The sequence below is a fragment of the Oryzias latipes genome, chromosome 7 (assembly GCF_053564925.1).
Source record: "Oryzias latipes strain Hd-rR chromosome 7, Olatipes_Hd-rR_3.1".
Taxonomy (NCBI): Eukaryota; Metazoa; Chordata; class Actinopteri; order Beloniformes; family Adrianichthyidae; genus Oryzias; species Oryzias latipes.
Window position 1 is genome coordinate 13977847 of NC_136243.1, and position 21539 is coordinate 13999385.

Here is a 21539-nt window from a genome sequence, read left to right on the forward strand (position 1 = left end):
GTTAAGAGAAAAGCGTTGGACTATTCTGAAGTGGCCTTCTATGAGCCCTGATCTGAATCCCATTGAACATCTGTGGAAGGAGCTGAAACATGCCCTTTGGAGAAGACACTTGTCAATCCTGAGACAACTGGAGCAGTTTGCTCATAAGGAGTGGACCAAAATACCTGTGGACAGGTGCAGAAGGCTCATTAACAAATACAGAAACCGTTTAATTGCAGCGATTGCCTCAAAAGGTTGTGCAACAAAATATTAAGTTATGGGTACCATCATTTTTGTCCAGCCCTATTTCATTAGTTTTTTTTAATAATTCTGTTAATCAACAACTCAAAAGTAATGGCTGATTTTGATTATTTAATTTTCAATAAATTTTAATTTGTTTAGTTTTGACCGTTTCAAGTCATTTCAGTGAGCATTGAGGACTTTTGTTCTTTAACTGAGGGGTACCAACATTTTTGTCCACCACTGCAGGGTTTTGTTGCAATCTCACTTTGAAACAGTGAACAGATGCTTTGATTATTTTTTCCAGCTGAAAAACATATTTTTCCAAACCACAATTCTGTAAATATATGGGAGGAGAACATGGAGTATTTGAAGGAGAACTGCTACACAGAAGTCTAACGCCACTTGGGATGGCTCCATTAACCAATGCAAACTCTGTAGGTGAGACATGCAGATTAGAAACTCAACGTATGACATCATTACCTTGTGGATTAATCAGTTGTGTACAATAGAAATGTTCTTTTCAAATCAATTTTCAAGAATAAATATTCTTGTTTTTGTGTAGAATATCTGCGTTATTCCACATATAGTATATATTCAGAATAATTCAAACCCAACTTTATTTGTAGAGCACCTTTCATTTCGGTTGAAAACACAAAGCGCCCAAAATAAAAGCAAATAAAGTCATAAAAAGTGAAAATTAATTAAAACAGAAAACACAGGACAATCACACACAGATGGGACACCTCTCTCACCAGATTCCTCCCTCTACCCACCCAGTCCCCCCAGTAGAACCCTGGAAAAAAAGTAAGAACTGCAGGTTAAAGAGACAGTCTGGCTTGGCACTGCTGTGCAGAAACGAGATCATGGGGATCCATATGTTCCAAGGACCAGGCCGACCACGCGCCCGCCCAACACAGAGCAGCCTAGGGCCCATCACTCTACAGCTATTAGACCGCAGAACAGGACCCCAGCCGGCTCAATGAGTGAGCGCCGCAGCAACAGCACCCCCTACAGGCGGAGCCGGTAGTTCCTCCTGAAAGATGGATCCACAAGAGGAAACACTGGAGTAATAAAAACGTCAGCACATAAATTATAATAAAATAACAATATTAAAAATAAAGAACAATATTGGGTTAATAATTTCTGAGAGTAGTCCCTCCCACACACACGTCTGTGATCAAATTTTTTGACAAGGGTCGAAAGTGAGTTTTCTCCGAGGACGCCGTGAACGCAGCAGTGACGCTGAGCTGCAGACATGGCGCTGTCCTGTTTGAGGATGTGCCGCCTCCTGTCACCGGTTCGACTGTGTTGTGTCGGTACCAGCAGTTCGACACCTAGCTTTTATCTCTCCAGTCTATCGCATCAGTCCAGGTAATGGTCGTAAAGAACACAATTGTCAACATTTTTACGATTTAGCTTAACTGAATTCGTTTAGCATGTGCTAAGCTAGCTGTTTTATTTTGAAAACGTGTGACCGCACATAACGACCTTTCCAAAACAAAATTAACCTTTTTTGTATTTGTTATAATTAAACTTCAACTATCAGTGGACTCCTCGGCACAGAGACATTACAGTGTTTTACTTGTCATTTGAGTATTTCGTGGTGTTTTATATGAAAGTGTTCCTCTTTCTGTCAGGTCTCCTCTGTGTTACACAGTGTGTAGACACTACACCTCATCCAAAGTTAGACGGGGTCTTGGACGTTTTATTTCTTCCAAGCTCCAGACAGCCAACATAAAATATGAGAGTTTCCTCAAAAGGAGGTTTCCCAGATTCTTTCTGCTGTATCACACTTTCATGGAAGGTAAGTTCCCTCTAGTCACCTCTGAAGTCATTTCTATAGATTTATGATCACATTTGACGACAGAAGACGTCCAACTTTAGATTAGTTTTCCTTTGTTTTATCATTGTTTTCTTAATATATATCTTGTTTTATTATTTATTGAAGGCACATTCTTGTTCAAGAACACAATGTTCAAACTCGTGGTTTCATATAGGGAGCTGCTCACTGGCTTGTAACTACCTGAGGCAGCTTCATTGAAGCAATTAGAGTTTCAGGTCTTGCTCAATGGCAAGGCAGTGGGGGAGACTTCTGAGCATTTGTCCCACATAGGAACTTAAACCACTTCAGTGAAAATCGTGCTTTTGGTGTTTCAAACATGTTCTTGTGGCAGTTCTATCTCAGACATTTAAGCTCAAAATCGCATTTCTGAGTGTTTCTTAATTCAAATCGATGTGAATCAGGAGCAGATGTAAAAATGCCGTTTGGAAAAGCAATGATGTTGAAGTTACAGTCGGCAGGCCACAAGCTTCCTGCTCCGCTCCATTCTGATGCATCCACTTGCAGACAAATAGATCGATGGACGTCTTTGTTTTCCCCGTCTGAGCTGACATTTGGCTCCAAACTGTACGACTATATAGCTCCGGTATTGCTCACCATTTTTATTGCACTGCTAATGTTAGGTTGGGGTCGTAAGGGGGTGTAAGCTAGCAGGATAGAGTATAAACAATGGGACAGAGGGATATCAGCAGAGGCTTACTTTTGTGCCAACAATCCCTCCCACAGTCCACCCACAAAGTTTCTGATGAACTACTGCCGCTCTGCGGAAACTGTCCTAGAAAACGACTTGTCTCCTCTTCAACAAGACCACCAGGAACACTTTTATAATAGATCAAAAGATGATTGAACTTTAAACTATCAACCTCTAGGAAGCAAGACCACGAAAGAACACACATGAAGGGCATTTCCCCCCAGAACTATGTTTGAAAAAAATCTGTGGGCTCGCTTTTACTTCCTAGAAATGTGTCCTAAATTGGCACTTGGTTCAAATCCCAGCTGCGACCTTTTTTATGAAGGTTGCATGTTCTCTCCATACATGCCTGGGTTCTCTTTGGGCACTCCAGCTTCCTACCACAGTCCAAAAACATGTTTTATAGGTTAATTGGTGACTTTGTATGAATGTGAGTGTGTGTGATTGTAGTTGTGTTAAGTTTTGTTGCATTTGTTTTTAGCAGCTTGCTTATAAGGTTTGCAAAAAATTTTGTGTTTATTAAAAATTTTTTATTGCTATCCTCCATTAGGCTTCAAAATGTTGTTCCATGATGCCAAAGAGGTGAAGAGGATAAAAATGAAAATGCTTTATGAAGGTGTAAAGCATCAGGACTTGCCCTACAGGGAGATGGAGAAACTAAGACAGGTGAGTCCTTTTTTCCTAAAACACTTTCAAGGAGTTCATCAGAAATGTGCCTGTATTATTAGATTGGGGCCGTGAGGGGCTGAAAGCTAGTGGGGGGAACATAAAAACAGATGGATGACGGGAAAAGGAGGCGGAGTGTCAACAGTCCCACTTACAATTTAGAGGACAATTTCTAATAAACTCCTGCCGCTCTGCAGAAACTATGTCCTAGAAAACGTTTTTTGATCCGGGCTAAAAACGAGAATCATAATTAAACGACCACTGGGAACGCTTTTACCATATCAAGTTCCTCGCTTATAGAAAACTCAATCCAGGCATAATTATCATCAACATCTTTCCAGTCATTGGCTGAATCTTTTATTTACAATTTGTGTTCATGTAAAATAGAAACAGAAACTGTCACCTTGAAACAAACGTACCAACCACTTAAATAAGCCATGTTGGCCAGCCTGCGCTCACAAAGACAAATTAAATCCTGTTCTGGAGAGTCATAGATTTATGTCAGGACTGAATCTAGCACATTTTCATCCAAACAAATGCCGGACGTCTTTCAAAAATGAGCCTGTTCTCTGTGACGATCAGCCGATGAGAATAAATTGTTGGACATGACAAAACTTGTAGACCGTCTCCTGGCGTCACCTGACAGATTTGAGTGGAAAGTTTCTACACCAAAGGCTTTGATGTAGAAACACAACAACTTAGCTAACTTTAATTCACCTTTCCTCTGAACTCAAATGTGTTAGTGTAAATCACGCAACATCACTTCTGGGATATTTATTTTTTAAAGCTGAGGGTTTTAAAAGCTTAGGCTGTTAGATTTGCGCTTGGAGAGTTTCACGTCAGCAGACAGAACACCCAAGCCTTAAGTGTTTATTGCAAATCATAAAGTTAGATTTTGGTGGTTGTAGATGTTGGGATGTTCAGTGCTGTGGGGCAAAAAGAGCTTTGAGTTGAAAAAGTTCAGCATCCTGAAAGCTTTAAAAAGTTCTCTCTGGTTCTGTCTTTTACTCAAAGGCAAACCTTTGATGAGGCATTTCTTCTTTATTTCTTTAGTTCCAACAGAAAACACAGAAAAGTAGCTAGTTTTGTTTTACACATGTAGAAATAAAGCAAATGCTTTCTATATTTTTAGCTGTGTTTCTTTAGTCATAAAAGCAAAAATACCTACATTTGAAAAATGAAGATTTTAAAGTCTAATTTTTCTTTCAGGTTATAGCTTATTTAAGCAAAGTCAGTTCCTATGGACTTTTTCATGACAAATTTTATTGTTTTTTAGTAAACCACCATTTTGCCCAATTGCTGTTTTTAAGGAAAACATTGTTTAGAACAAAGAGTGTTATTTTGAGACAGTGTTGATTTTAGGCTCCAAATAGAAATCCACAGTTTGACAGTTAGTCCAACTTTTTCAATCCTTCATTTAGAAGCTTAGTGATAAACCGTGACATAATAAATTAAAGCAGCAGCTTCCACGACTAGGTTAGACGCTCTGTGACTCAGGACTCTGTTTCTGTTCTGTGCAGGAGGTTCCAACAGCAAAATTAACTCAAAAATGACCCAACAGCCTGTTATTCCCCAATAATTTAATTCTGTCAAACATTTTAGGGATCCACAGCACCTATTCAGGAATCTATTCCTCAGGAGACACAGTTCTGTGTCTGTTTTCCAGTTCTACCTGCCCAGCTTGCTGCTGATTTTGCTGACTCAAGTGATTCCATGTCCTGATGGACTGAAGACCTCCCGATTTAGGTAGTCGCCATCAAGCAGTCAAGGGAGAGCCGGAAAACAGGCTGGGTTGTGTCTCCTGAGGAACAGTTTTGGCCAGTCCTGATCTAGAAGAAAGAAACATAACTTTCTGCTCCACTGCAGCGGTTCCCAACCTCTCTAGGTGAACACGCACAGAGGCAGTTTGCAGAACTTTAAAGAAAAAAGCAGTATGCACACCAGGCATGTGATGCAGGTTCAAGAACACACAAAACAGGAGTTCTTGAACCTTCATTTAGCCCATGGCGTTCACACTGGACAAGCAGGGAGGGGCGTAATCTTCTTGTTCCTTCTTTACCGTTTATTAGCGCCAGTCCTACAGTTGGAAGAGGCTCTGTGTGAAATGTCAAAGCAGTGAAAATCTGGTGAATCTTGCTCCAGGCTTTTTCTTTCACAGCTCTATTCCGATATATGAAAGAATTAGTGTCATATAATTCCAGCCGGAGACAAACCGCAACTGTTAATTTCTTCTCCATGATCAATTGTTTAAACGGTTGACACTTCCATTAATTAAAAGAGGCCCATCCATACGTCACTACCAAATCAAAGTCCCTGTTTGGTCAAAGTTCAGCCTGGTTTAACTTTTAACGCATGTTCAATGGCCGCACATTTTGGATTTAGAAAATGAATTGTAAAAACTTGCTTGGCTATGCGTGAACGTGACTATTTTGAACGCTGAAGGCCGAAAGGGGTTTTTAGGTAGAATTTTCTTCAAAAGTGGCTGCTTGAGCGCGTTACCGAGGGCGGTGCAAACATAGCTATACAGACAGCTTATATGTCTTTACACATCTGCATAAAAATGTTGTAAAAAAGGTCAAAAACATTAAAAACATTGCTAAAAACCTAAATCACAACCCTAGTTGAGATATTTTTGATATGTTAAATTCAATAAAAGATAAAAAACTATTATTATTATAAAGGGGAAAACAAGCTGGTAAAATTCAGATTAAGTGTCTGGCTTCAATTTTTTTTACTTTTATCTCAGGTCTGTATGAAGACCATTGAACCTTTTTTAAAATTCACATTTGGAAAAGAAAACCCAATCAACAGTTTTTATTGATGCATGCAAATGTCATGCTGATTTTGTTGTAGTTACATTATATCATGGTTGTTTTTTCCATGTGACATCTTGTGTTCTTATGACTCTATGCATTCTTGTTAAACTCACGGTGCCTTTACTCAACATTCTTTTTAGTTTCGTAGAGATTTGTTCAAGGCCATCCCTCTTGTGGTGATATCCATCCCTCCCTTTGCCAACTACCTGGTTTTCGTCCTGATGTAAGTCTCTTTCTGATGTTTTCATTCATCTTCAGTGAAGTAAATGTTGCTGTCTAGAGGCACGCACAAACATTTGTGCTGAAGGCATTTGGACTGTACGTGCTCAGAAATCGAGCGGTTTACTTTTAGAAATGCACAGGTATTTAAATGTACAATAGCAACCATTAATCATAATTAAACATCTCGATAAAACAGAATCCGCTGTAAAACACTGCATTGTATTTATGTTTGCAGTGGTCTTCTCTTACACATGTTTTTCACGCTGATGCTTTTCTAATCTCTTCAGCCACAAAGACATCGGCCGTTTGACGGTTATACTGCAGTGTACGTCTGATTAGCGCTAAAAGTGTGTTCTTGAACGCACATTGAGCCCCAATGCTGTTCACACTGGAAAAGTAGGGAGGGGCTTTTCCTTCTTTTTCTTTTGAGTGGGTTTGGTTAATTATTTGAAAAACAAACACAGACGACATTGTTCAATTCAATTCAATTTTATTTGTATAGCCCAAATTCACAACAACAGTCATCTCGATGGGCTTTTTATCGGTAATTGAAAAAGTGAAACAAACTCAAAGGATCATGAAAACATAGAATTCATTAGGAAAATACTAAATTGAACTAACAAACTGACTAAGCTATACTGGCATCCCTGCCCTTAGACCCCCCTTCACGGTAAGGAAAAACTCCTAAAAAAAACGGATTCCGGAAAAAACGAAGAAACCTCAGGGGTGCCCACATGAAGGAGTGATCCTCCCCCAGGACGGACAGGCGATTTACCAGAACTCTTAGAGAAGAATTAACTTATCTAAATCTACAACTACATATATAAATTCCAGCAGACGAGCTTCATCCAGATGGAGTTGGGGGACAGTCAGGGGCGCGCGTCGAGCTGGAGACAGGATCCACAGCCAGGTGTAGGAGCAGGAGCAGAGACGAGGTACACAGCCAGGTACAGAGCAGAGATGAGCCAGAGACGAGGTACACGGTCAGGTACAGAGCAGAGATGAGCCAGAGACGAGGTACACGGTCAGGTACAGGAGGACGGATGAGCCAACTGGAATCTGGAAGCACTCCCACTCACCCCGAGGGGAGAGGGAAAGAGGGACACTACATGAATTGCACTGCACCAAACAGAGGCATGGAGAACTAAATGATAAATAATAATCAAGAATAGAGGAGAGGAAGGGTAGTAGTAGATGAGAAAAGAGGACAGAACCCCAGTGCACCATAGCTACCCCAGCTTCAACTTCTAGCAGCCTACTAAAAACAAATAGTTATTTTTATTAAGTTTAATTTAAACACATTAACATTAAGTTAAATAATCTCTGAATACTAACTAGTCTGACAATAAGCCTGTCCAAAGAGCAATGTTTTCAGTCTAACTTTGAATGTAGAAACTGAGTCGGCCTCTCTTACATGAGCTGGGAGCTTATTCCATAAAACAGGGGCTTGGTGGCTAAACGCTCTACCTCCAACCGTACTTTAATTAACTCTAGGAACCAAGCAGTCCTGCATTTTGCGAGCGAAGTGTTCTTATTGGATGGTAAGGGACTATGAGGTCCTTAATATAGGATGGGCCCACACCATGTAAGGCCTTTTAAGTTATCAGGAGGATCTTGAACTTGATTCTTGATTCTACAGCCCCAAACATCACTGCTCTAGAGGAGATCTGCATGGAGGAATGGGCCAAAATACGAGCTAAAATTTGTGAAAAGCTTGTGAAGACTTACAGAAAATGCTTGACTGCTGTCATTGCCAACAAAGAATATATAACAACATTTTAGAAACATTTCTTTGTATATAAAGAGATGGGATGCTCAGAGATGCTGTTCTGCAGCTCTCAATTGTAACCAGTGGTTTTCACAGAACTGCCCTCACTGGATTTTTCCTTTTTCTCTGACCATTCTCTGTAAACCCTTGAGACGGTTGAGGGTGATAATCCCAGTAGATCAGCAGTTTCTGAAATACTCAGACCAGCCTGTCTGGTACCAATAACCCTTTCTTCCCCCTTCTGGTGACACTTTGAACTGCAGCAGATCGTCTTGACCATGTCTACATGCATAAATGCGGTTACTGCCATGTCAATGGCTGATTAGAAATTTGCCTTAACGAGCAGCCGGACAGATGCGCCTAATAAAGTGGACAGTAAGTGTAGATCCTTCTGATACGCTCCTTGAGACAGTATGGATCAGTATTGGTTTTACACATGTTCACATCCTGAACTCATCACGTGCTCTTAGATTTTAGTGGTACAGAAATTTAACACTCAAACCGATGTTAACTTCATGTGCTCTTTAAGGTTTACGCCGTCCTCTCTTCATCTTCTGCTGTTGAAATATTGTTTTTTTTTCTTCAAAATAAAGGTCGTTATAGCTTCTGTGTTTCATGTGTGTGCATAAAATGTGAGAAATGTTCAAGCAACAGAGTGGTGCTGCAGTGTTGTTGCCCTTTTGTCAGCAAGATGCAAAAAATCTGCTTCATTTAATAAGTACTTGATGCACACAAGTACAAAAAACAGAGACAGCAGAACCAGATTCCCTTTAAAAAAAATTTGAAGAACTAATAAAAAACCTTTAATCAGAAAACATTTCATATCAGTGTGGCTCCACTGCTGTGTGGATGCGTATGAATGTCCCGGTGATCAGAGGTCAGTGGGACCTTGGCGCGTACTGGCAGCCACGCCTCTACCATCACCAAGTATACATGAATAATGGACACATTGTAAGCGCTTTGAGCATCTGGAAAAGCGCAGATAAATCTAATCTATTATTATTATTATTATTACCGATCTAAAGCCTCTGTGGAAATGATGTTTTTATACAAAAGGGCACTCTGGGAACAAGTGAGAATATTTCTCCTTCTCTTCTCATGCCCGTTGTTCTCATGTTCTCTGGCTACAATTTTTTTCCCCCCCTTTTCAGGTACTTTTTCCCACGCCAGCTTTTAATCCCTCACTTCTGGAACCCTCAGCAGCAGGTTGAGTTTCGGAGTTTGTATCATTCCATCAGGACCCGGAACCACCGGCCGATTCTAGAAGAGCTCGAGGTTGCAAGTCATCGTGTCAAAAATGTTCAAGCACAAGCTTGTCTTAAAAGCTTGTGTGATGATGTAAGTGAATGTCTGGAGCTAAGCCTGCCAGGTTTACAAATGAGTCAGAAAGAAATTTGTTTCCGTATTTTTGATCTCACTTGTACTTTTTTATTTACGGTTAATGTACTGATATAATTATAAAAGTCCTTTGGATAAATAGTCTGTTGGCTGAAATGATCATAGAAAATATGATCAAATTTGTAAAACTGCAGTTACAAACTTGGTTATGTTGCTTCCCGTCCATTTGTTACAGCTCAAATAGAAATCATAAAATAAATAAAAGAAAAATGAAATCTCATTACATATTTGAATTTAAAACTGTGCTTGATCAAAATTTCCTAGGGAAGCTTGCAAGAAATCAAGGCCGATTGTTTGAAGTTTGTGTGATCTCAGAAAGTGTCCTGTCATTTCCATAGAGTTGGCATAACATTCATTGTGTGTGGTGGGCAGCTGGATCAGGACGTTAATGCTCTTACAGTGTCAGTCTTTGAATATTTAAATGCTTAAAAACACAGTCGGATGAAAATTGGGTTTTTGCCATTTTTACTATATTCTTGTACAGGTAGTATTTTTTTCATGATGAAGGACATATATTAGGAAAATTAAGCCTAAAATTGCATTTCTGAATATTTTTTTATTCGCCCTTTTTTCTTTAATCAAATGGTTGTGAATCAGGCGCAGATGAAAAAATGCCGTTTGAAAAAGAGCTTGTTGGTGGCATAGAAAATATGGCGGGTGGGTCACAACCTCCCTGCTCCGCTCCATTCTGATGAATGTAGACGACTAGATCCATATACGTCTTTGTTTTCCTCGTCTGAGCTGGCATCTGGCCCCAAACTGTACGGCTGGATAGCTGCAATATTGCTGGCTGTTTTTGTTGCACCACTAATGTTAGACTGGGGATGTGAGGGACCGTAAGCTAGCAGGAGAGTTTATAAACCGATGGGTGATGGGAAGTGCGGTGGGCTTACTCTGCACAAACAGTCCCGCTCGCAACTCAGAGGTGAATTTACAAAGAACTCCTGCTCCTCCAGAAACTATGTCCTAAAAATTTTTTTTAGCTATAAATGGCATAATCATAATTGAAAGACCACTGAGAATTAACTGAGAGACATTTTAAGGAAGAGTGGGACTTAAAATGTCACCACTTGACAGAGTTCTTCATTTAAGTGCTTTAAAATGACTGTGCATCTTTTTTTTAGGTGAGAAGGGGAGCAAACCCCCAGGTTTCTGACATCCTGGCTGTTCGCAGTCTGTTCGTAGGACCACCTTTGGGTATAAAGAGATTGAGCGTTGGTCAAATGGTCCGTAAAGCTCCAATCCGTAGTCACACTTCACCACGTGCCCCCACATCTATCTGCCTTCAAAACAACCTTTTCTCTGTCCTTGTTTGGTTGTGCTTAACCAGCGGCACATAAGCCCCCTGCTCTTCCTGACGCCCCACCTCCCGGGCTTCCTGATGGGCCAAAGGCTGAACACCCATGGCTTGGAGCTGCTCCAGCTGGATCGAGCCCTCAGCAGATTGGGCCTCCATCAGCTGAATGAGTCTGAACTCAGACAGGTCTGTCTTTGCTTTTCCATTTCAAACGACAAAACACTTTCACTTAATGTTTCAATACAGGATTGCAAAACCCATTTCTCTTTCAGGCTTGTTATGTAAGGGGTATCAACTCTTACTGTCTTGGTACTAACCAGTGCCGTGAGTGGCTGTTTCGCTGGCTTCAGGTGTCCTCCTCTCTGAAAGGTATTATGTAGTACGAGATAGTAAGATTTACGATTTAAACATTTCAGTGATTCATGATATTAAATGACCGCTGCATGTCAGGAAAGTTTCATTTCCATTTGTGAAATGTTAACGTTGAAAGATTTTAACACAGAAATGATTGTTCTCTAAACATGAAAAAAAAAAAATTAAAATTTAAAATGTTTGTACACTCTTTGCTGCAGAAACTTTAAGAAAATCTTTTTAAAGTTTTCTTTAAAGCAGAACATTTCCAAAAACTGCACTTTTCCTGATTATGAACTCTCCGTATCTCTTTCAAACAGACTCAGAGGTGTCGCTGCTTTTGCACTGCATCGTATTTCTTTCTGCAAACTACCCGAAGTCTCCTCAACGCTGCTGACGATGCAAACGGCTCTCGCAATTAGGGCCTTTGGGGCGCTGCACAGCGCAACTTCCTCAAAAATTTCAACAGTACCTTGATGAAGGGGGGAAAAACCAAGTTTTTGTAAGTGTGAGAGAAAAAGTGATCAGACATCACTGAAAAGATGCTTAGAAGGCTTAAACATTTGTAGTTAAAAGAATCCTATTTTGACAAAAATATACTGCAGTGTCTTCAGGCAGGTGTGTTGCTGTGCAGTTTTGATTGTTACATGTGTTTAAATGAAGCCCTTATATTAAATATTTATTAGGTTTGTTGCCCTGCAAATTACATCATCTGGTCCCATCTGAGCTAAAACAGAAATATGTCTTTAGGACAATCATAGACAAATAATATATAAAACATATAAGCTCTGTATGAATTCTGTTGTTTTTTACGTCATCAAACTTCTCATTTTGTCGTCTGTCTCTTTGTGTTCTGCTTGTTCTATTTGGCTTTATGCTGGTTTTGAGAACATTAGAAACATGATTCTCTGTTAAAAAGGGAACAAATGCTAATCATCAGAAAACAATCGGAAGCTGGTTTTGGTTCTGAAGCAATGTGTGGAAACTGGCCCGTTTTCCTGCTTGGTGAGAAGCTGAAATTCCTGTTGCACACAAACCAACCCTCTCTGAGCTGCCTGCATGATCGCATTCAGTTTTGATGGCACTTAATTGTTTACCTATGAGTTTTGTTTTCTCTGAGTACTTTATTACATTTGTTTTTTTATGTGCCTTTTGCAAATATTGGTGCAACATTGCCTAAATATCAATTACAACGTATTTTCTTTACATCTTTATTTTATAATTTATTTGCTCAACAAAAAAATGCTGAATGTTTTGTTCCTTTGTTCTACACCATTAGAGAATAAGGATTTTATTAAACATCTTCATGCCAAATGTCTGAGTGGTTTTTAAACAAATTCAATGTCCTTTAAACAGTAATAAAAATGGAACCCAGCAAAACAAACAACAAAAACCTCAAAAAAGAGATTCCCAATTAACATTACAAGCATGAGGTGTTTAGACTTCTTAGCCAAATACATATACTATTGTTAGACCATCATTTTGTCTGACATTTTGAACAAGAAATGTAAAATATCAAAGCAGAGATATTGCTCATCTATGAAATGTAACCCACTATTTCTTTAAGAGAAATGTATTATTCTGTGTACAATGAAAGAAGGTTTAAAATATGTTTTCAAGTGGAGATCCCAGCACACGGCGGCCAAGCGCTCATCTCCTCAGCTGTAGATCACATGACTTCATAGCCACTTCTGATGCTTTTCATCAGCAAGCAGGAGAACACAACACCCAAAATCTGCAAGGAGGAAAGGAAACAGCATTAGTGGTTCCTATTCATGATGATACATTTGTTGTTTTATAAGCTTTCCATAATAAACCAAATATTCCCTTTAGTACAACACGTTTCCACTTTTTGAATGTTAAAAAGTTCTTACTTCTACCTTAGTTGTAAAAGCTCTAAGTGAATTAAAGTTGGGTAAAAAATAACAGAACATATCGGACATATTTTGAAGATGTGCTTTACCTGCACCAAAGCAATGACGATGGCTGCAACGATGACCCACTGAATGTTTGTCTTCAAGAGATTCTCAATGACATCATGGCAACCCTAAAAAAGACAACAAAAAAAGCAAATAATAACAATAAAAAACTAAACTTATTCATATATCAGAAGGATTTGTGTCTTCGAAGTGGCAGGACTTCTTTATAATATCAATGAAGCCAAAGGAATTAGAAGTGAACAAGTTTGTAAAAAAATAAATAAAAAAGCATGTGTAGCCATTAAAATCATGAAGGTGTCAACTTGTGGAAGCCAGCAGGTACGGTAGCTTCTTAGGAACTGACAGCTGCACCTCACTGAGGCCCACAGCACAGAAGGAGACGGGTGGAGAATGACTTCCATGGTGAATTACTTTTTAAATAATTTTCCTAAGTCCAACAAACGCCAGACCTCCATGTGTGAAACATAATCTGCTGAATTTTTCTGTCATGATTCACAAGCTTCTTCCTCTAAACATCTTCTTTTGATGCTGACTTAGGGCTACAGCTAACATTTTTCTCTATAGAATTGTTTTAGGGTCTCTTCCACAACAGGGAAAATTATAATAAACAATAATAAAGCAAGGTTCTTGTCTTACAAAAACCGTCCTTCGACGGTAATTTTTGAACAGAAGACGTTTCACAGAAACCGGATGGCTCTGACCTGTTGCTTTGCCTGTTTGCGTCTGGAATATGTTTGTTTTAGTGACAGTGTTATCAGCGTCATATTTCTGTTTGCATTGCATCGGTTTGGTGTGAGGCTTATGTTTGGTTTTAGTTAAGGAAGTTTCTTGAGATGACACTACCTTTTGCTTTATACCCCTTTAAATGTTCAGTTTGTGTTCAGAGAGTTGAGTCAGTGTGGTGAATTACCTTCTGATACACCGTGCCGGCATTCTTCATGCTCCCTTTCCCGCATCCTTTAGTCTTGTTTATGCAGCATGAGTCCGGAACTGAATTCCCATCAGAGTCCAGGTAACTCCAGTCAGAAGAGCTGTTCACACCGCAGCACTTCAACTGCAAATGAATCCATGCAACATCTTTTAAAAACGAATTTCAGGCTGAACTGTCCATCAAGTACAATGAAAGAAGGACGCTTGTTTTAACTGATGGTGTTACTTGGAGGACAGACAAGCCGGAAGCATTTCCTCAAACATGACTGTGAACTGAAAAGGTTTCCATGGAACTTACGTTCTCCTGTATTTGATCCACAGTTGCTTTGAAATCGTCTGTGCCGTTTTTGTAATTTTCAATCATTTTAGTGAGACCTTCGTTGACGATAGGTGAGATCTGCTCGAGAATCACAACATTTAGTCCAAGTTAAAAGATCATCGTTCAGAACAGAAGATGAAAAAAAGACTGCACTGCACTTACCTTGTTCCTAAAGACAAATCCTGCAATCGCAGCTGCAATTTCAATGATGATGATCAGGGTGAGGAGGACAGCAAACTAGTATGGAGAAAACACATCAACTTGAAGATTCTGGGACCCTGCATGGGTTGTCATTTACAATGCTCTGGATGTCATGTTGGTTTGGTTACCGTGGTGACCATGCAGTAGTGTTCTTTCCAGGCTCCGCAGCAGCCAAAGAAGGCAATGAAGAAAATCAGCGCTCCAACTGCAATGATTACGATGGGAATTCCTGACATCGAAACGTCTTTAATCTTTAAGGTGTTGTGTAGAGACACCTGCACCATGATGCCCACCACAACCAATGCCAGGCCACATAACTGCAGGAAGAAGAAGGGAAAAGACGTTTCATGGGACACATCTTCAGTCTTTGTTACACACTGTCAACTGTTATTTATTTGGTAATTTAAAGCAATGTATGTGGAGTCATGAACACGATAATAATAATAATAATAGATAACAGATAAAAATCACAAAGTGCTTCACAGTACAACACGATAAAACAACAGTAAAACACAGTAAAAAAACATGTTAAAAAGAAATTAAGAAAAAGCCATTTTAAAAAGATATGTTTTTAGCTGCTTTTTAAGAGAAAACTCTGAGTCCACGATGCTTTGGTTTACACGGTTAGAAACTTGTTAGACATCTGCAATGATGGGTAATGTGTTAGAAATGAGAGGATGCACATGAACATTGCAGTAATGGTTACAGAGTTTCTAATAAACCCAAGAATTACAGTAAAAATGATTCTAAAAGTTAGTCTATTACGTTGAAATGTCTTTACAACAACTCAGAATGGTACTCAGTTGCTTGTAGGCCCTCCCTGTGCTTAAATGCATGTCTTGACTGTCTCCGACATGCTTCCAATGAGGGAACAGGCAATGCTCCAGGCTTCCTCCTTCAGGATACAACTGAGCTCCTAGACAGTCTGAGGTGCAGCCTAGTGACACTGAAATATGACAAAAATCTCCCAGTAGACTCTACGAACCCTTCATTGGATGTAGGTCAGGCATTGTTGTCCATCAGGAGGAACCCAGAACCCACTCCACCATCTAACAGGGGATCCAAGGATCATCCAGACACCTTCTTAGTCAGGGTGCCACTACCCAGCCTGTAGAAAACTATCAGGCCTATTGTCCTGTGTACCCAACTGTCGCCCAGCCAACAACCACCATCATCAAATTTACGGATGTCAGACTGGTGTTCTGCCAAGAACTTGGCAACAGCAAAACAAAGGAAATCCTTCTCAGCTTCTTTCCTCTACGTCAACAAAGATGGAGAGGGCTCTTTTCTGCCCACGTCATGTGATCTTCCAATATCAAAGCCATCTTTGAAAAGGCACAGTGGCACCATCATTTCCTGACAAAGCTAAAGAAACCAACTGGAAGCTGACGCTGCTGGTGACTTTCTACTGCTCTGTGATAGAGAGTCTTCTTACACGATATTGCAACTGCGAGGAGTCAGACAGGAAGAGAATTTTCACATTTGGAATAGAGGATTCAAATGTCCTTCCCTTCTTGAAGAACCGCCATCATCTACACTGCCTCAGCAGAGCTCAGATCATTAGCAAAGACCCCTCATACTCCGATCCACTTATGCTCAGCCTACCACCCTCTGGCAGGGGCATCCAGACCCAAACAAGCAGACTCAAAAACACTTTTAACATGGGTTAACCTGCACATTTATAGTCATATGGCTCCACACTTTACAATTACATAACATTTCCCCATGGTGCAATATCCTGTGCAATATGTGTACCTTGCTTTTTTATTCGACCCTGTATAATACTGATCACAGTATTTTGAATTTTACTGTTATTTTATTGCATTTTTTTCCTTATTTATCTCAACTGTTTTTTCTCGATTTGTTCTTAATCCAAAATTAATTAAAACTAAATTGACCTTTTCTTTCAAGTGCACCTCAAAGAGTTTTTGTTGTGATATAAGTTGTTTAGAATAACAATACAGGCATTCTATTGTATTTTATTCTAGTCTAATCTATATGCTTTTAAACATTTAGAGTTTTAATGGACGGTGTCATTCAGTCAAAATGACTAAGTGCAGAGGGGAAGTTGCAACATTGCTCAGTTCCTGAGCACAGAGACAGATTTCTCACATGTTATGACACTCTTTGCTCTTGGAGGGAGACGGAAGCAGTCCATTAGATCCTTTACAAACACAAAGTGACTGAACTGTTTGATTATGACCAGCCGAGCTCAACCTGCTTCTAAGCAAACATCAGAAAATTATCTTTACTTTGCTTCAACTCTATTTCATCAGGTTTCTCAAGGACAAACTGTCACGATGAGAGTCAGTCAAACAATACACACAATACTTCTCATTGACATTATGCTGCTGATAAGTGACTAGTAGATTGTTACCTGAGCAGTAAAACATTAGAACAGTTCAAAGCTAGCATTATAAATGTATTACATTTATTCTTGAAATTTCGTACAGGTTCATTATTTTTATTGATTTATCTAACCAGTGTGCTGGAAAAAAGAGATGATTTTAAGAATCCAGGTAAAACTAATTCAAGGGTTTTTGGTGTTAATTAAAAGAAATCGAGTTTGCCAATTTTTACGCAAAAATACAAAACAAGCTAATTTAAGCTTGAAATGCAGCTCAGTGGCCCGGTGGGTCAGTGTCTGCCCTAAGACTGGGAAGTTGTGGGTACACATTCACGGTCGAGTCATACCAAAGATTACAGAAATGCAACCCAATGCCATCCTGTGTGACACTGAGGGTTTTTAAGTTCCTGAGTGCGGCTCCTGTCAGGAATGGGTCAAATGAGGAGAGGAAATGTTGCACACCCAGATGTACGATTATAGACGTATGTTATGACGGGGATAAAAAAAAAAAGATTACAACTTTTTGGTCTTGTTAATGATATTCTGTGATAGTTCCTCGGCATGGTTTGTGTTTCGGTCCTCGTCTTTGCTTTTATCGTTTGGCTCCGAGGCTTGTTTCTGTGGAAGTTGGCGTGGTTTCACCCGGATGCCCCCCTCCTTCCTGTGGTTCTCGGTGGGGCCGTCCTAGCTGCTTACATTGTAGTTCACTTACTTCAGCGTATTAAGAGCTGTCTCTGGGTGTTCAGCGTTAGAGCGCGTTCTGTTTCCTCTTTGACCTTAGTCCCGTACTGACACCGGTTTCCTCAGTTGTTTGTGCCACACCTGTTCCCACTTTCTTTTGAATCTAAAACGTTTTGACCTACTTTCCAGTTTGGTCCCTGGTCACCTTTGCAGCTACGTTTCCTACTGCCGGCTTGCCTTCACAGTTTATCAGAAAAACAAAAACGAGGATGACAATTGATGGTTAAGTTGTTGATTTTTAATTGGAAATATTCCTGAAAAAAAACATTTATAGAAAGATGCTAAAACCTGAGTTGGAGACTCAGTGTGTTGCTTGTTTGTTAGATAGTAAAGGTTAAATACATGCAGTACAATGAAGCATAAAGTAAATGCGTTCATTTGGCCTTTGAACTTCCTATATATGCGAAAGCAGACTCATTCAGGTAGAAAGATTGCCGTTTTGATCTTCAGCTTGGTGCCTCAGTAAAACTCTGCTTGCTTCATTGTTCATAAACATTTGTTACATTAAACTGACACATTAAAAATGACTGTGCTACTTTTAAGTAACTTATTAATAAATCCACACCACAATAGTTTTCATTGTTGACGTATTTTGACCCTGAGAGGGATTCAGCAGGTTCTGAAGATGAATACTTTTCTTCTACTTTTTTATCTCCACCAGCACAGCGTCGATGAATTCTCTCATCACTACATTGTTAGTTTTAAAAGGTAAAGTAACACTCCAGTCTTGACATAAAATGTCTTTGTTGCTGTGAATGAGCTAGTTTGCTAACTTTGTGACCCATCCTGGATCTGTTCCAGCTGGATTAACACAGTCTCCCAGGTTTCCTGGCATTCACCTTTTCCTCACCTGTTGAGTCAGTCACCCCTAAAAACCAACATATCCCTTTAAAACAAGATAATCTCTCTGTTTGGACATCTGTGTGGGTGCAGTCTACATCTTAAAACGCATGCGTAAATAGATCTACTCGATTTCAAAATATTTAAAGACAAGATGCGTCATTTGTTCCTAATTTATTTAACCACTTGATGGCTTTGACCACAATTTCGTAGGTTTTGTGTGGCTACTGATGTGTAGCCTCACAGAAAATGTTCTCATGTAAACCAATTATGCTTAGGTCGTAGCTGAAAGTCTATCCATGTTGGCGACGCCAAAGTCAATATTTGAACCAGGGCCAAACAGCTGACTTATTGTCTACATTGGAAGAAAATAAGAGCGAACCGATCAAACAAACAGAACCAGCAGGTTCACATTAATCCGGATATTTGATCAAATGCAAATCAATTATTAAATGTAAAAGAACTCGAACAGTTCATAAACTATTCCATTATTGCTCCCTTTTCTTCTCTTAAGGTTAAAATACTGGATTATAGTGAACACAAGTCGATTTTCACCATACCCTCTGTATTTGAAGTGATTAATTTACTTCTAGCCCTTCTTGTTACAAATATATTAGGAGAATATGTCTTTTTTGGTTACTGGTATCGTCTGCAATGAGCATTAGTAGTATTTCTGTTGTTTACAGTTTAATTTTAAGTGTGAAACAAGATTAACAAATTTGATTTTACTGTTGAGTAATGCAGGGCGTGTATTAACAATCTATTATCTCAAGCCTCAGCATTTTAGGGAAGAACCGTGAATAAACATATTTTTGTTACAGTTATACAATAATAATAAATTAATGGCAAGAATTGAAATAAATTCTATGATTTGTCTCATCAGAACCTTCATCGACATGTTGTCTCATAAAAATACACTTTATTCATCCTTGCTCACTTATCACTGGTTTCTGCTCTATTTTATTTGTAACTACCGGTATTTAGAGAAAAAAGTGATAAAAACTCAAGTGTTATCTAATCCTCCTACAGAGTGAAGTGTTGAATTTCTGGTGAAATCCACCCTTGGAAGGATTGTGCAAACAAAACGGTCAAGTGCTGTTCGTGGTAATGCGTCACCAAAGCAGGAAAAAATGAGTTCCCTTCCATCTGCGTGTGTCATATGACTCTTTTTCCACGTCAAAATCTGGTCACAGGATTAAAATTCCATCCTTTCCACCTCTGAAACTTCCAAACACAAGAGAGAGGACTGCAAACCGACACCGTGTAGGAACTGCTCCTTTTGTTCCAGGATTTCATTTATCTGATAGCAAACAAACACTCCTCAAGGATTCAGGAAGTCCACAACAGGAGGGAGCTTCCCAGGTTGTGAGCTTGTGTGCTGGGCAGCTGATTTGGCTTTAAATGCTTAGCAAAGTGGAACTGAGTTATATTTCATGCTTAGTCACATGCAGGGCCCACAAAGTCAAAGTCATGCTCCAAATCTCCCAGAAATATCAAGATTATTTTCAAGTTAAAAGGAATAACCCGTTTTTCCTCATTTTTTTGTTCCAAATAATGGTCTACATCTATTTTGTTCCTTTAAAAACAGGACTTAACAGCTACTTACCCAGCAAATGAAGTTAAAAAAGACAAGTGAGAACTTGACACACTTCATAGCCCCTTCAACGCCCATGGTTAATAATTCTGCATGAAAAAAAACAAAAAACAGAAGACAAATGCAGCAGAATTAGAAGACAGCAATGTTGTAATATATACAAAAGTAGAATCCGAATACAATAGAAAAAAATGACTTTTTTTATAGCTGGAAGCTAGCTGTCTCAGTCACCAAGGAGTGAGTCAGTGAAGGAAAGGTTTATATTTAGAAGCACAGAAAATCCCATTAAAAAAACAAACAAACAATATCACTTACGTTGTAGCTAAATACTCACAAATGACCAGATGTTGAGTTGTTTGAAATGTGTGGTCTTTAGTTTCATTATAAGCTACACAAAATGATGTAAATTTGAACACCCCTTTAGAACAAACAAAGTGAGCCCGTCCAACTTTTCGCACCCAACACCGTTAATTACAGTTAACCAAATTTCATTTACTGCCAAAGTATTTCACTTCGTAGTTTGTAAAGCTAATTGTGTTTTAAAAAATGAAAACACTCCATACTTTTTATGACCTACGTCTTAAAAAAAAATGCCCCCCATTTTGATTTTGAGGGGTTCTTCTTTTTGTCTGCAGTGAAGTATTGGGTAGAATAAAGCGGGTTAGGGTTCTGAAAAACTCCCGTTTCTGTACTTACCTTTGAGTCAAAGTTTTTTTCACCTCCTGTAAAAGCACTTGAGCGTCGAAGTTGTTGACCAAGTTTTCACGTTGCCACCCTTTCGTTCTCAGATACTCCGTTCCGTCTGCCTGCTGAGCGGACCTTCTGCTTTTATCAGGTGTCTGTGCTGCCTTCAAGGACCCTCGTAATATATACCACCATAGGCTTTTTCCACTTGAATGGCCCAACAGGTCAGCGGGAAACTACTTGTAGATCCGTTAATGTGGCTTAAAAAGGGGAACTTTTGCACCGTTTTAAGTAAGCCTTGTAATTAAATGTCTTTCTTATTAGTACATTTATTTTTGTTTCAACTAATCACAAGACCACTTAAACCTTGAGAACATCGTTAATTACCTGGGTAAAGATCATTTTGAATTTTAAACATCAAATTTTCTTTATTTAATTATTAAAACCAACATTTTAAAAAACACAATGCCCGTGTAAAAACCTTAAAGCCTGTTTCCCCCATCGTTACAAAGATACAAGTTTTCATTTAAAAAAAACGTACGAATAAAATAAGAAGTCTTACTTGTTACCACCTAATAAGATTATATTTAAGATTTATGCTCATCTGTCCTTAATCAACTAATTTATTTATCTGATATACCGGTAATAATTCAAAATCATCATATGAGAATT

General features: G+C 39.1%; 2 protein-coding genes across 2 annotated transcripts; one reads left to right on the forward strand and one right to left on the reverse strand.

Annotated features, from left to right (window-relative positions):
* Nucleotides 1-1285: 1285 nt before the first annotated feature.
* letmd1 (LETM1 domain containing 1) lies at nucleotides 1286-12585 on the forward strand. The gene is made up of 9 exons (XM_004070975.5): nucleotides 1286-1593; nucleotides 1860-2026; nucleotides 3304-3419; nucleotides 6376-6458; nucleotides 9377-9563; nucleotides 10748-10849; nucleotides 10954-11106; nucleotides 11193-11289; nucleotides 11592-12585. Exons 1-9 carry the CDS (start codon nucleotides 1478-1480, stop codon nucleotides 11666-11668), a joined length of 1098 nt encoding a protein of 365 aa, XP_004071023.1. The 5' UTR covers nucleotides 1286-1477; the 3' UTR covers nucleotides 11669-12585.
* cd63 (CD63 molecule) lies at nucleotides 12469-21080 on the reverse strand. The gene is made up of 8 exons (XM_004070876.4): nucleotides 20880-21080; nucleotides 20196-20272; nucleotides 14790-14978; nucleotides 14623-14697; nucleotides 14440-14538; nucleotides 14122-14265; nucleotides 13235-13318; nucleotides 12469-13006 (listed from the first exon to the last, which is right to left on the reverse strand). The coding sequence occupies exons 2-8, from the start codon at nucleotides 20259-20261 to the stop codon at nucleotides 12941-12943; spliced, it is 723 nt and encodes a 240-aa protein (XP_004070924.1). The 5' UTR covers nucleotides 20262-20272; nucleotides 20880-21080; the 3' UTR covers nucleotides 12469-12940.
* Nucleotides 21081-21539: the final 459 nt, after the last annotated feature.